The sequence below is a fragment of the Tupaia chinensis genome, unplaced genomic scaffold (assembly GCF_000334495.1).
Source record: "Tupaia chinensis unplaced genomic scaffold, TupChi_1.0 Scaffold000574_1, whole genome shotgun sequence".
Lineage (NCBI taxonomy): Eukaryota > Metazoa > Chordata > Mammalia > Scandentia > Tupaiidae > Tupaia > Tupaia belangeri.
This window is the reverse complement of record NW_006160088.1, coordinates 581,949-598,540: the sequence shown is the minus strand read 5'-3', so window position 1 is coordinate 598,540 and position 16,592 is coordinate 581,949. Positions and strand designations below refer to the sequence as shown.

Genomic DNA, 16,592 nt, shown 5'->3' with positions numbered 1-16,592 from the left:
CATATGACTCAGCAATTCAATTCCTAGGTTTATACCCGAGAGATTTGAAAACATGTTCATACAAAAGCTTGTACACAAATGCTCACAGTAAAGAGGTATAGTGAGTAGTGTAACTTACAAAATTTTTAAATAAAAAATTCATTTATAATAGCAAAAACGTGGAAACTATCCAAATATCCATCAACCCACAACTGATTAAACAAAATGCACTATATCCATATGCTATTATTCAGCCACTAAAAAATTAAATATTGATACATGGTACAACACGGATGAACCTTGAAAATATCATGTTAAGTAAAAAAGGTAGACACAAAACCCACATATTATCTAGTTCCATTTATATGAAATGTCCAGAATAGGCAGACCCATAAACAGCGAAAGTAGATTGTTTGCCAAAGGCTGAAGGAAAGAGAGAGTGGGGAGTTACTGCCACCAGGTGTCTTTTGGGTGTGATAAAAATGTTTTGAAATTGGACAGTAGTGATAGTTGTATAACTGTATGAATGTTCTGAAAACCATTCACTGCAATGGTGAATTTATGGTATGTAAAGTATATCTCAGTTTTATATATATATATATACATACATACATACATAGAAAGAGAGAGAGCATACAGAGACCAATGATGAAAATGCACCATAAATGTGGAAATGCAACTTGACCTTCTGTGCCTGAACATTGAGGAAGAATTTTGATAAAATCGAGTTCAGACAAGTATGTGGGGAAAATGTGTCTCTCATCTGCTACTGATGTTAATGTAAACTAAGACATTCATCTGAGAAAGCAATTTAGTAGTATCTCTCAAAACAGACAGCATACCTACACCGAGATCTAAGATTTCCATTTCTAGCAACCTAAAATCTATGTGTAGCTGGCCCTGTTACACTCAGTGAATAATTTCTTATAAAGGTGATAGTCATAGGGAGAGAGATTAAATTATGCAATAAACGCCTGTGGCCAAATTCAGCTCTCACTTCTGCTCCTTTTTGGAAAGATAATGAGACAGTGTTCATACTACGGTGAGGGATGACTGTGAAATTTCTGCTGTTTTAATCTCTGCAAGCTGCGTAAAGTGGAAAGTGAAAATCTCTCTAAAATAGATAGTCTTGTTTCTAAGGAGCTGGAGCATATAGTAGCAGAACAGTTAAATTCTCACATGCAGTTCTAGCCTCTTGATTAAAGGGATGCAGTGGTTAGATTAGGGTGGAGGGAAGGAAACAGAGCCCCAGCCAAATGTCCATGAAGCCATAGACAAGCTAAGAAATAGAGTAATGTGTGCATGAAGCCTCATGAAAACAAGCAGTGACCATGCAGCAATGACAAAATCAATGACTGCCAGAAGTGGCCGAGGAAACGTATGTCCTTTGTTCCTTTCATCCTTTCTCCAAAGGGTCATATCTCTTTAAATGTGTCATTGCTATTATTTGTAAACACTGCAATTTGTTATCAAATAAAGAGTTCTATCCATACAAGAAAAGCCTGTGGAGAGGAAAATCCTGTCGATCTACTTTTCCAATTAATCACGCCCAGGCCTTTCAATCTATGAAGACACACCCTGAAATCAAGTTGCCCAAGTTTCAGGCAAAGAGAAATAGCTTCTGGAATCTACCCAAAAGGTGACAAAGGACAGCCAAATCTCCAGAAGGCTCACCATTCCTCTGAAGCTGGTCCTACGGAAGCATGGGGTGTCCATCAACCCACTTCCCAACACCCTCCAAGTCTCATCCTCCTATCTATCCAGCATGGTGAGATATGGTGGGGAGACAGCAATTGTGACATAAGCAGATGCCCTCAGACTGATATAGGTCAATGCCAGCCCACGAGCTTCCTCATAGGAAGGGACACCACCTGTGAAGGCCTCCTAAAGGTCAGCTTCTTGCAACTCCCAAGCTGACGGCCTCACCAGGAGGAGGAGGAGGGCCCCCGTCACTGGAGGACTGACAGCAAGATTCTGGTAGAGGACGTGTCAAGAGCCCTAGGGGGCAGGTGGCAACCATGTAGGCGCCATGGAGACTGCCATGTGTGTCTGCTCTCCATGCTGTACATGGGAGAGATGTTGTCCTCAGTTATGCTCCTGTCTGTGCTGCAAGTTCATCTTCACCTCAGAGCGGAACTGCACCTGCTTCCCCTGCCCCTACAAAGACGAGCGGAACTGCCAGTGTTGCCACTGCACCTGTGCCGAGAACCCTAACTGCCACTGGTGTTGCTGTTCCTGGGCCAATGATCCCAACTGCAAGTGCTGCTGCACCGCCAGCAGCAATGTCAAGTGCTACTACTACGAGAGCCGCTGCTGCCGCAATGTCACGATCACCTTCCGCAGGGGCCGCCTCAGAAGCATCCGCACCTCGTAAGTGCTGGGCAGCACACTGGCTCAGCAAGACGGAACCCTGTGCCAGCTGTGGGGTCTACAGGCCAGGCCGGTGTTCCCCTGAGTCCACTTGCCTATCTGAAAAAAAAAGGGGGGCCAAAAACTGTATAGCAATGAAGTGTATTCTAAACAGTCACTAACTGTGCACAGACCCTGAGTTCTAAGTCCAAGCTCTGCTATGTAAACGAGCACATCACTCTTCTGAACCCCAGCTCTCTTGTCTGTACAGAATAGTAGCAGCTAATGCTCAGTGCCTAAGCAATTTTCCAACCTCTGCAGGCATGAACACAGTTAACCACCTTCCCCATACACATGCCCATCATAGCCAAGAGGAAACGGAACCTTTGAGAGGTTAAGTTACCCAAGATTGTACAGCTAGTAAGATGCAGAGTCAGGATTTGAACCTGTTTGTGCTGTTAACTTTAAAATGCTGGTCTACAAAATAGAGTCAATAATATCTGCCATAATATGATAGGAATGAAGATTAACATGTGTATTTTGTCATCTGTCATACAATACAAAAGGAACTCTTGTTATTTGCAACATTCATTGGAAACGTAAGAACTTTGAGTCCCAATGATCTATATAAATAAGTACCCCAGACCCTCTTAAATGAACTCTTTTTTAAAAAAGAATTATTTATTTTACTTTATTTATTCCTATTTTTTAGTTTGCTATAGGGCACATGCACTCACGAGAAAAAGTGACAAAGCAAGCTACCAGGTCTGGGACTCAAACTGTGATTTGCCATGTTGAGAGTCTAGCACCGTAACTACCATGCCACCTGCTGGCCCCTAAATGAACTCTTTCTAGCCTTCTCTTCTTTCCCATCCAGAAGTCATGGCACTCAGGGTCTCAATTACTCATTCAGAGATGAGTCCTCCATCTATCAGGCACTACATATCCTTTTCCTGCTCTGCAAAACTAGACTTTTCACATCACACTTGAGCCCAAAATAACAGGGAAGACTTATGGGGGGAAGATCATAGCTCAGCACTCCAAAATGCCAAAATTATAGAAGGCAGAAAAATGAGAGGCAAGTTGGAAGGCTTCCAAAGCTGGAAAAGAAATTCTGTGAGCCCAGGTCTGGTAAATGCAGGGGAAGGATAGGGTCCATCTTGGAATTAAGCCCTCAGTAGATGCTTAATAAATGTTAATCCTCACCCATGGTCCTCTCAAGATTTGCATGAATAGAGAATCCAGAGAATCTGGCTGCAAGTCCAGAAATTCTAATGTGTGAAAAGTAGCGTCTATACTTGCCCCTCTTCTCAATTGCCCTATTCTCTGCACGTTGCCAGTGAACAGTCACTGACCCCATTTCGACAGGGGAAGGTTGAAATTGGTGCTTTGAAAAGATGATTTAAGCCATCAGAGTTTCCAAACTTTGATGTGCAGTGAAATCACCCCAAAATATTCCTCAACTACTAATATTTTTAAACAAGACAAAGCTGCTGGGCAGCCTGTTGATGACTGTTTGGAATAGGCCCATGGTCACTTCGTGTCTAGTGCAAACTGGAGGCTTTTGGAGAATGGGCGGGTATGCCTTGATGAGCGTCAAGGGTACACAGACGTCGTCTTCCACCAGGCCTCTCCTGCCTCTTACATCACTTTTCGCTCAGCAGCTTGCTCTGCCTCTTTCGTTCTGGCCTCATTCATCCCTCTGGATCCTACTCTTTTTCTCACTTCCTTGTCACCTCTACCACAGCTCACTGGTCATTGACATCTGTCTCTTAGTCCTGTGCTTTCTTTCTCTTGCTGCATCACCTTCCTCCCTGTATCCATTTTTACTGATTACTTAGGCTTTCTCCCCTCCCTTTAACATTGCTCCTTGATTCCCAGAGTCCTACCTTTTTGTCAGACTACAGTATTCCATTCAGCAACCACATGTACAATTGACCTGCACCTCCAGATGACCCACTGCCCAAGCAGAAAGCTAGAAAAGCAAGGAAGTGAGAAAGCTGAGAATATTGAGATTGGCTGGCCTGGAGCCCAGCAATCAAATCCTTAAGGGACGAGCTTTTCAGGTCTGAGCCTACACTCTAGGGGACACTACACTCTAGCCTACACACTACGGGACCATTCCATTTTCAGTGTGCTTGGAAAGCACCTTTGACTATTTAGGCTCTAAGACATATGTCCCTGGCCAAGAGAGTGCAGAAAGATACTGGGAAATATAGAAAACACGTGAAGGAAAAAAGGAGAATAAACACAGCTATGATGTCAAGAGCAACACTCAAACATCACTAATGTGAGCAAAAGAGAAGAGATAAAAACAGCGACAAATTGTGGGTTTGTTTATACCTCCATTCCCACAGTTCATTCATTTATTTTTTTTATTCATGATAAAGAGAGTGCACATGCATACACACATGAAAATCAGAGAAAAAGAAGGTAAAGACAGAGAGAGAGAGAGAAGCAACCCTCCCCCTCCCCAGGGACTGGCCATGCCATAATCCCTATCCTCCAATCCTCAGGTCCATTAAATCTTGGACATCCTGCACAAGCCCCACATGTTTCAGGCTGACTGGGTCAGGGACTTGAACTATGGTTGCCATGTGGGATCTGGCTTCTCTTGAGCAGCACATTAACCACTGCATCTATATTCATCTATATTCATACACTCTTTCTGCCCTGATTGTTACTTCTTAGAACATGCACTTGAATTTTACAAATATGCTTTTAATTCTTTCATAGTTCTTATAATTAAATATTTGAAATCAGCCTCAGACAGTAGACAAGAAAGAACATACACACCCTAGTGTATGGACTTGACCACTATTTCCTTCTACTGTGGTTTCCTCTTCTGCTGTGAAAATTAGCTGGCTAGTAACAGAAGGGGCCATATTTGGAGAATGCTTACTGTAAACCAAAAGTTAAGCACTTATCATGGATTATCTCGTTTAAACTCTAAAACCCTCACAGAGGCAGTAGTAGTGTGAGCTTTGATTTACAGACAAGAAAACGGAGGGTGAGCAGGGTAAAGGTACTCATCTCCAAGGTGCACCTCTAAAGTGCATTTCATCTTACACAGCCTACCCCTAGGGCCCAGACCCTCAGCCATTACTTATTATTAATACTATAATAGTAATAATCTGGTAATAAGATAACACAGGTTCTAGGCCTGATTTAGGCATTGACCTACTAATGTCCTAGGAAAGACACTTTTCTACTCTCTTGTGTTCTATCCTAATATGATAATATTAATAATGTCAATACCCATCAGATAAAAACCACTGAGAACACAACTAGGTTGGGACAAGACTGAATTTATTGATTCATTGCAACAAATGTGAATATATACTACAGACAAGGGTGAGGTTGCTCAATAAGAGGTACCAGTAAGTTGTCACAGGATTTGAATCATATTAGGTAAGGATGTGGGGTAAATTTCCTACTGGGCATGTTAACAAATCTTTCTAGAAGATGAGAACAGAATGAGCCTCTAGCTCTGATTGGTAAAAGAAAGGGAAAAAAGCATAGTCCCTCCCATTGACTAGGAGCAAGATGGTTGGTCATTTTTGTGGTTTGAACAAAGTTCTTGCCTAAGTTCAAATATTATGAAGGGGTCTTATTACTGCTTTGAGCCATCAGAGGTAGAGTGGCCTTGTCTGGTGTTGGTGCTCTGTCTGGAATTGAGGTCCAACAGAACACCAAGGTCTAGCTGACTTTTTCGTTGTTTTTGTTATCATTTTTTCACTCAAAAATGACAAAAAGCCATTGTAGAGCACTTAATGTATTCCAGGGACTGCTCTCTGGCCTTACAGGTATTAAATTCTATGTTAATTCTCAACAAGAAAGTCTATGATACAGATAGTAACTTTATAAGAAAACAGGCAGAGAGAGGTTAATTAACTTACCTGAGGTCATCCAGTGGTCCTCCCGCTAAAAGATGGCGGAAGCAAGTTCATAGCCAGGTTCACGCTGCTCATCACCGCATGGACTGACTTCCTCTCAGTGACCGGAAGTTCTTTCACGGTCCTGGAGGCAAACGAAGTTCTTGAGTCTGGCCCTGAAGCCCTGAATTTGCTTCTCGTTTCAGCTCCAAGACCGCGCTGCACATTGGGAGCAGTGACACGAGGATCGATGAGCTGAAATCTATGCCAGCGAGCAGCCACCTGGTCAACCATCTCTCCTGCCCCATGTGCGGCCGGCTGCGTCTGCACTCGTTTATGCTGCCCTGCAACCACAGCCTGTGTGAGAAGTGCCTGCGGCAGCTGCAAAAGCACGCCGAGGTCACCGAGAACTTCTTCATCCTCATCTGCCCAGTGTGCAACCGCTCTCACTGCATGCCCTACAGCCACAAGATGCAGCTGCCCGAGAACTACTTGCGCGGGCGCCTCACCAAGCGCTACATGCAGCAGCACGGCTACCTCAAGTGGCGCTTCGACCGCTCCTCCGGACCCATCCTCTGCCAGGTCTGCCGCAGCCGTCGCATTGCCTACAAGCGCTGCATCACCTGCCGCCTCAACCTATGCAATGACTGCCTCAAGGCCTTCCACTCGGACGTGGCCATGCAGGACCATGTCTTTGTGGACACCAGTGCCGAGGACCAGGATGAGAAGATCTGCATCCACCACCCATCCAGCCGTATCAACGAGTACTGCCGCAGCGACAACGAATTGCTCTGCACCTTCTGCAAGATCGCTTTCCACAGTGGCCACGACACCATCAGCCTCATCGACGCCTGCTCCGAGAGGGCCGCTGCACTCTTCAGTGCCATTGCCAAGTTCAAAGCAGGTCTTAGTCCCCTCCTCTATCCCTCCAGAGTCATCCCTGATTCAGGAACTGCTGGAGAAAATGGCTTGGAGTGATCTGTTTAGTGAGAGTCTTAACTTTGCCTAGGTGGGAAGATATATGTAATATATGATAATATATGGATCTGGTCCATGACATGTGTAATAGATGATAATATATGGATCTGGTCCATATAAATTTTTAATAAATAGTAGCTAATTGTAAGTACATCACCTAAAAGAGAACTTGGTTTGACTTTGCTGCAAGATCAGCTCTTGCAAAGCTGTCATATTTGTAAGGTTTGGGAGTGGGGGCACTTCTGGCTTCCTCTTTTTCTTTCTCTCCTGACACTGCCTCTTCCTTCTCATCTAAGAGACTTTCATCCTACCTCTCAGGACTTTGCTCTATATGAGCTTAACTAATCCCTAACAAAGCAAGGAATTCCCTAGCCAAGTATCTCTGACAGTGGGTAACTGTTGAATAGTCAGAGATACTGATGCATAAAGTGGGATTTCAGCTACCATAAGTCACAGTAGGACTTGTATTTGGGATGGGGAAGGAGCACTTCTCACACCACTGAAATTACATGCTAGTACTTTCCCACTCAGCTCCCACCTGCATTGCCTCATTCCTCCTGGGCCAATGTGAGAGAGGAGGTGTGCAGAGGAAAAGAGGACTTCGGGGTGCTGGCCAGAGAGGAACAGTGTTGACATTCACTCTGGAGATGTTAGAAAACAGGAAAGAACAGCTTTCATTCAATAAACACCTTCTGATCACCTCTGCACACCCTAGTTGTAGGGACAACCCAGTCAGCTGTGGTCCCTGTTTTTCTCCATTTCTTCATCCCTTCAGAATTTTAGCCATAAGTACACACATGCCCAGTAAGCCTCAGAGCTGGGATTTGAATCATGGTCAGTCATGTGGGATCAGGTTCCCTATGCACAGTGTTTAACTGCTGCATTATGGGACCTCTAGTAGAAGTCCAGCATCCTAAGGACCCAGGATGAGATTAAGAACCGAGTACAAAACTATTTGGCCACCTCACTCCTGAGTAAAATTTGGTATGATTATAGCATATCAGTTCACTACAGAGTTGGCCTGGGAAGGGCCTTATCTATAACATAGGTTTACAGAAGATATGTCCTATACTGAAGCAAGTTGACAGTCTTCAAATTGCTGTCTAATGCCCGAAACAATTTAGAGCCAACAAAAGTGTTGATTTCACAGGTGGAGATGTGCACGCACTTATTCTGCCATAGCATCCTTCGACCACAATATTGAAAGATTTACAAGTATTTTGAACAAAGGCACCCTCTCTTATTCATACCTGTATCCCTAGTACCTGTAAAGGCATGCAGTCTAGAACAGGTCCAATACATGTTCATTGAAAGACTGACTGACTGAACTCCAAATACCATGTGAGAGGTTCCAGCGTGAATTGGTCATCCTTAAACTGCAACAGCAGACTCTTTCTTGAAAAGGGATAGGGGAAGGGCAAGAGAGGCAACAAAGCTGAAACACCAAGGGAGGAGAACTTTGCGGGTCTCCCACTGTTGTCTTAACACTGGACTATCCGTAAATGAGGAAAGGTAGAATTTTTATTTTTAGAGAGCATGTCACTCACCAGAACAAGACAGTGAGGGCGGAAAGTGAGAAATCACCCCACCAGGGGGGATGGCCATGCCCCACTCCCTTCTTCTCCATTCTCCTTCTGGGGTTCTGGGCATGCACACACATGCACCTGGTGTGATGTTCAAGTTGAACCACCATCAGCCATGTGGGTGCCCAGTCCTTAACCACTAACTATGCCATCTGCTCGTCCCAAGGCAGAATTTTAAAGTAGTCATCAGAAGCTTCTACTCCTTCAGAATATTAGCTTTCCTACAAGGAAAAGCAGGGCTCCGTCACTTTGTGACTTTACCTCTTCTCAAGTCCAACTTGCAGATAAGTGAAATCTGGTGGAAACCACTACTGAGGGTGGTCTTGAACTTCCAGTCTTAGACTCAAGGCTACAGGTCTCCTGTTACAAGAGAGGAGAATGCTAGGGAAGGATGACTAGTTATACCTGAGGGAAGTGGTAGGGGTGGAGGAAGGGAGAAGAGTACTGAGTTAGGCCAGAGTCACCTCATAAACCTATTTCAGCCTGTTTAACCCAACCAAAGTATCTTCCCTCCCTTTCTTACTTTCTTAGAGCCCAAAGTAATTTGCTATAGTTTGCAATTGGTTTTGACATCTGAGAAGATGAACATTTTAACAGTAATTAACTTGATTGTTTTACAGTCCGATATGAAATTGATAATGACCTAATGGAATTCAACATTTTAAAAAACAGCTTTAAATCTGACAAAGAGGTAAAACGAAAAGAGATCAGAAACGGGTTTCTCAAGCTGCGCAGTATTCTTCAGGAGAAAGAGAAATCCATCATGGAACAAATAGAGAATCTAGAAGTGTCCAGGCAGAAGGAGATTGAAAAATACGTGTATGTCACAACCCTGAAAGTAAATGAAATGGATGGCCTGATAGCCTACTCCAAGGAAGCTCTGAAGGAGACAGGCCAAGTGGCATTCCTACAGTCTGCCAAGATTCTAGTAGACCAGATTGAAGATGGCATCCAGAGCACTTACAGGCCTGACCCACAGCTCCGGCTACACTCAATGAATTGCATGCCTTTGGATTTTGCAGAGCTCTCCAGTGCTATCCATGAGCTCTTCCCCACGGGACCTAAGAAGGTATGCTCCTCAGGAGACTCTTCGCCCTCCCCCTATCCCATGCACTCAGAAATGATGATTGCCAGGAAGGTCACTTTCAGCACCCACAGCTTTGGCAACCAGCAGATATACCAACGAAGCTCTTCTTTGTTGTCCTTCAACACCATTGGCGAGAAGACCAAGATGGGTCTGGAGGCCAATGGAAGAGCCCAGTCAGTCTCACCCTCCAAACCAAATGACAGCCTCTACACCTACTGGAGTGCCACAGCAGAAAGCCAACCTGCACAGAATAGCAGCAGTTTCCACAACTGGTACTCATTCAATGAGGGCTCTGTGAAGACCCCAGGCCCAATTGTTATCTACCAGACTCTAGTATACCCAAGAGCTGCCAAGGTAAGAAAGACTCTGGGCCCCATGAGGGAGGTGGTAATGTGAGGGTCACAGAAAGGAAGTAGGTAGTCAGGAAGAGCTGCACTTACCTCTTTGACCTCTAGGGTCTAGTCATTCAAATATGCTTCTCTGGACTCCTGTGGTCATTCAATTCAAAAGGGATACGTTCCTGTACCCTTCAGTAACCCAAGTTGGCTTAAATCAAACAGCAGACATATTTCCTTCCTAGTCAGAAATATGTACATTGAGAAGGCACACTCCCACTTCAAAGACAACTTGTCTATTGAAAGAAAACTCAAGTGAAGAACCAAAGTAATTTGAAGAAACTACTTGGCTAGTGTAACATTTCCCAAAGGAATGCCTGTAATAGATAGAGTGTAGAAATTGGAATGAGAAATACAGGCTCCATTGTGAATCAGCTGTAAGTCCTCTGAATTGCTGCCTTCCCTAAAGACAAGATTCAAACTTTTCCTGGTTTGGAAGGAAAATTCCTAAAGGGATTCCAGCTCTTATCTCCTGATATTTTATTTGGAGGTAGAAAGTAGAGAGGATAGTCTCTCACAGACCCCCCAACTGCCATCACCTGGCCTCAAAAGACGTCACTGTCCTTTGACCATCTTGATCTGACATGTACCTCTACTTATTAATCTCCACTTTAACATACCTTTCAAATCCAACTAAATCTAAACTAGACTATTTGTGGGATACTTTATTTAAATGCAGGAAGGAAAAAATATTAACAAGCAGCTGGATACTACCACAGTTTATCTTGTCTCTTATTGAGGTTCCCTACAGGCCACCTCCCAAGCCACTCCATGGACTGCTTCCCTATGGAAAAGCCCATCTTTTGCCCCCATAATCTGAGAATACCCCCTCCAGAAACTTTTTGCTCTGGACTAGTGGTTTCCAAAGTTAATATCCACAGGGAGATCTTGCTAAAATGCAGATTCTGTTTCAGTAAGTTTCAGTGGACCCAAGATTCTGTTTCTCACAGACTTCTGGGTATTGCCGATGATGCAATCTGCAGACCATACTTTAGCATCAGGAATCTAAAAACAAGAAGACTAAGGCAAGATACAGATCAAGCTTTACTTTTCTATTTTCCATTTTCCTGAGACACCATAGTCTATGTCTTGGTCACACCAAGAAAGAACATAATTTGCAAGGTAGAACATGCCCTCCTATCAGCTATCCTACATGACAAAGTTTCTCATCCTTTACGTACAAGATGCTTGTAAATGAGCAACTGAACTATGTTTCCAAATGATATTAGATCAACAAGGCCTACAGTGCATGTGATATTAGCTCAGGGGTGGCAGTATATCCCATGTCCATGTCAACTCAGATCTCTTCCAAGTTTGCAGGATTTTGCTCTGGAGCAAAAAGACTAGTGGTGTCTGCTCTATAGTTGGACTTGGAGAATAATCACCCCATTCTACCTACTAGTTGTCCCTGGATGTACTCAAGAAAGGGACCTACACAGAACAACCTAGTTAAGTCGTTGATTATCAAGACAGGACAACTAAACCTACTGTCAGACGATGGTATTCAATGTAAATATATTTTTATATATACTGATCTTTGTATTAGAACTGTGGCCTTTAAGTAGCAATCATACTGCTTGGTAATGCAGATGAAATCTGTGTTGACATCTCTTGTCTCTCTCAAATAGTTAGGATTTTGGCATGGAAAATATTTTTTAAGTTAGTTTTATCATTTATCAGTAAGTAAAAGAAAGCAGGAATCAAAGCAATATAATTCATTAAATGTATTTATATTTCTGGGTATTCAAAAATTACAGAGAACTAACAATGAATTAGCTGAAGTATGGGATTATGAGTGATATTTGTTTTTGTCCTATGCATTTTCTTGTGTTTTTTAAGTACGTGACAATAAGTATTATTTTTTAGTAGTCAGGAAAAAAATTAAAATGTTTATAAGTGTATAAAAAGTTTAGGGTGTATATAAAGGAAATCATAATTATAGAAATATAGAAATCAAAATGTTTATATATCCAAATTATAAATTAATTTTATAAACTCATTTAAATATATGAAGGTGATAATAAAAACACAAGCTATCTGTTTAAAAATACAACTAGCATAATTATAAAATATATTTATTTTGGACACCACCTATTAATTGGCACTTATTAATATATCCCTCTTCCCAGGACTTGATAATTTATGCTTCGAATGTAAACATATACTCTCTATTACTTGAATAAATCATATCACCTCTCTGGACTTTATATCATTGCAAATAACATAGAGGATTCTGAATACATTTTTCATCTTCTAGTGTTCTATGATTCTACTGGGATTTGCTAAATGTAATCTTTTTGAGCCTCATCTGTAAAATGGAATAATAAATCTATCTTCCAGGGGATTGTAAAGATTAAATGAGTTAGGGATAGTAATACATGACACAAAATCCAATGTATGATAGGAGTTCAGTAAATGGTAGCTACTTTGGTTAGTCATGTCAGGAGGATAATCATCACCCCCATGATGAGTGATAGTAATAGAAGCCAGAGGAATATTCTTCTGCTCTTGAAACTCATTACAAGTATCATGCCAGGCCCCATGACGCGGCTTCCCAAGACTGTCACACATGGTTTAATTCAGAGTTAACAGCAGCTACAAGGGATGGGGATTTCACCCAACAGATACTCAACTACATGTATCTTTGTGGGAAAAAAAAAAAGTTGAATGGTGTGTGCAAGGGCCACACTGATATATTCACATCTCCCATAGGTTTACTGGACATGCCCAACAGAAGACGTGGACTCTTTTGAGATGGAATTCTATGAACTCGTTACTTCGTCTCCTAACAATGTGCGGACAGAGCTCTGTGGGCAAATTCGGGACATAATGCAGCAGAATCTGGAGCTGCACAACCTGACACCCAACACCGAATATCTGTTTAAAGTTAGAGCCATCAACAACAACGGTCCTGGCCAATGGAGTGACATCTGCAAGGTACGGCACATGATTTCTCAGATAGATTTGCTTGAGAAGTTCTGGACGCAGCTCTGTCAGGATGGCCCTGAGATCATAGAACCCACTACAGGACTCTCTCTAAGCCTCTAAATGTTAACTTGGGGCCAATGAACCTGCTGGCCTCAACTAGACTTTGCAAATGAGGCCTAAGAATTAGTATCGTTCTATTCAAGAAAACATTTGTTCCAGGCATTGTGTTAGGGTGTATAGATTCAGAGGAAAATAAAACATAATCCCTCCCTTCCAAGTGCCCAGGGTCTAGTAAACAAATGTTGTATGACAAGAGCAAGAAATAATTGTGGTATTAGACAGATTTCTAAAATAAATGAGGGGACCAGTAGTTGGCGTAATGGCTATGTCGCTGGACTCCCACGTAGTTGACCGCAGTTCGAGTCTCGGACTTGTTGTCTTAAACACATGCCAGGCGCATGTGCGTGTGTGCCCAAGATCCCGAGAGGAGAATGGAGGAGAAGGGATTGCAGTGTGGCCATCCCCCCTGGGTGGTGATTTCTCACTTTCTGTCTCTCTGTCTCTCTCTGTCTTCCCAGCGAGCACATGCACCCTATAGCAAAAACCTCTAAATAAATAAATAAATAATAAAATAAAAAAGAGGTCTTATCCCCATGCAATGGAATGACATCCATAAAGTATCAGATTTAACAAATAAAACTACAGGATACCTAGTTAAACTTGAATTTCTGGCAAGCAATTGAGAAAATTTAGTATAAATAAATCTCATACAGTATTTAGGAATTATTTATACTAACACATGTACACACACACACACACACACACACACACACACACATACACACACATGCACACATTGTTTACCTGAGTCAAGAAGTTGCTTACTCAAAAGTCAAGGAGTAACCACTGAGCAGGTCAGGGTAGGCTCTAAAAAGGAAATGACAAGATTATTTCTGTCTTCTTTGTGATGCAAAGCTTTCTTTATATTCTCAGAGGCACGCACTCATGGGCATAATTTTATTGATATTAAAAGGAGAGAAAGAAGGAAAATATCAAGACTGCCCAGAGCTATCTTACTGTACAACCATGACAGTGTTTTTGGAATCATATTAGATTATGTCTTAATAAGGGATTCTTCAGAAGCAAAAAAGACAAGTCCATTTAAAAAGGAGGGGGAATTTACGATACAAAGAGAGAAATCTCACAAGACCACTTCTAGGACATGCATTTGATCTGATGCATGTTCTCAGTTCAAGGGAACTGGAAAGCCGTCAATCTCTCTCCCCCCCTTTCTCCCTCCCCCATCTCTGTTTCTGTCTTTCTCTGCCTTCTATCTCTTCTCTCTGAATCTGCACCATTTTTGCCTAGCTCCTAGTTTCTACCCCCCTGATTTCAGCTTGCATGTGTTTTTGATGATCATGGCCCATCTCTTTGTGAACTTAGAATTCCAATGCCCAGTAGCATCTGTCTAGCTACACTCTGCCTCCTTGGTCAAATGTTTGAGGAAAAAAAGCCTGCTGGTTTCTCCTTCTCGTGTAAGGAAAGTAAGAGGCAGAGTAGGGCAGGTCATGCTGCTGGTCAGTAAACCAGTGGACGTCTCCCTGGTGGGGATCCTCCATCCTGAATGTCAGATCCCAGCTCCAGCAGTCATGCTGTGCTTCTGGAGTCCCCATCCTCAGGAACGCCTCCTGCTTCCACGGAGGTCAGACCTTCTCACATGGGAAGAAAGTGGGATGAGAAAGCCTGCAAGCCAGTTACTCTGTCAGGTAGCTGCCCCAGAGCGCTTCTCTTCAGAACAAGAAATGCCCCACAGCTGCTCCCACATTTTCCAGCATGTCCCTCCATCTAATTCCATTCGCCTTCTCAGTTTATAGGGACTCCTTAAAAATGTCTTGACCACAAAGAGTGCTCTGTGCTGCTATGAAATTTTTAACTGCATGTCTTCTGTCATTTATAGATGCTAGGGACAGGAATGGGAGAGAGACTCAAGTATGTCATCCTGCCATCTTAGTCCCTGTTGGGTTTTTCAGTAGATTTTTTTTGTCATCTCTCTCAAACTATGAACTCTTTGAGAACAAAATCCACGACTAATTCATCTGTCTTTCTCCCACTGTGCTTACCACAGCACTTTGCATCTTAATGGTTATTGAAGGAATACATGAGTGAAAATGTGACCAAAGGAACGAATATATGAATGAATGTCTAAATTACGGAGTGAAGAAATAAATTGATAAATAAAATTAAAAATTACAAAGTACCATAAAATGCCTGAAAGCTGAGAAGTGTTTTATACAATCAGTCAAGAAATAATGTTCCCCCTAAAATTGTGTTTATGCGATTAAATTTGCCCTCCTGTAAGAGAAGCAAATGCATTCCAATTCTTTTGCATTTTAACACGCTCTCTAAATGAGCAGAGCACTAATTAATGAGGTTTTCTGGAAGCTTCATTTTTATCTGACTGGAGGAGCTGCAATATAGATTTTTCCTTCAGAAGTAATTCTTCCTCCCTTCTTTGTGGTTCTATTAGCATTCCAGAGGAAACACTGGCTTCCTTAACATTTGTCATGATTTGCATAAGTAAAGCCTTCAATAGCAAATGAAAATAAGATGGTGTGTTTGAATGACATTTATAAAGCTTCATAAAAGTAATGACTTCAGCTCTTTCCAATAAAATCAAATTTTTTCTTCCTTTGGCATCAGTTCTATGCAGGTATTCCTGAAAGGCTTTATTTAAAATGCTGCAATGAGGCAGCAGAATCATTTCTTATCCAAAATGCAATATTTCTATCATATGTACTTTTGTAAAAAGAAGTGAAATAACACCTTTTGTATTTGATTTGCATAGTCTAGGACTTCGTTTCTTAAGAAATTTTATGTGGAACATAATATATGCAGCAAGAAAATTAACTTTAAAGCTTTATAAAGATCCCATTTGAAGGTCGACTCTGTGTCAGACACTGAATTTTTTTTTTTTTTTTTTTTAGGATTTAATTTTTTTATTTGTGCCAAAATAAACTTGTGCTTTGTTTTAAGTTTATACCACTTGCTGGTCTTAGTTTTGTTTTTGTTTTTTTAATTTAAAAAAATAAAATTAAAAAAAAAAAGATTTCTTAAAAAAGTTCATGGAAAATACATATTTTTAAAAAAGAAGAAAACTATGAATAGGATTTAATTTTTTTATTTGTGCCAAAATAAACTTGTGCTTTGTTTTAAGTTTATTTTTATTTTTCATGAGGGTGAAAGGGACACAGACACACAGAGAAACAAAGTAATATTGGCCCCTAAGAAGTAAAAATAAGTTTATTTTGTTAAGTCTTAAACATATTTACCAGGTAAAAAGAAATATGCCTTAGCATCCTACGTAATTTCCTTTCAACAATAACATGAGCTCATGCTCTCTTTCCCTCCTTACTAACCC

General features: G+C 41.7%; 1 protein-coding gene across 1 annotated transcript in view; it reads left to right on the top strand.

Moving 5' to 3' along the window:
* The first annotated feature begins 1,828 nt into the window (after positions 1-1,828).
* TRIM42 (tripartite motif containing 42) overlaps positions 1,829-16,592 on the top strand; it is a 42,386-nt gene continuing 27,622 nt past the window's right edge. Inside the window, exons 1-4 of the mRNA XM_006158193.1 lie at positions 1,829-2,349; positions 6,410-7,107; positions 9,385-10,205; positions 12,959-13,183. Coding sequence (XP_006158255.1) covers positions 2,009-2,349; positions 6,410-7,107; positions 9,385-10,205; positions 12,959-13,183 — 2,085 coding nt within the window. The 5' untranslated portion in view covers positions 1,829-2,008. The remainder of the gene's footprint in view (positions 2,350-6,409; positions 7,108-9,384; positions 10,206-12,958; positions 13,184-16,592) is intronic.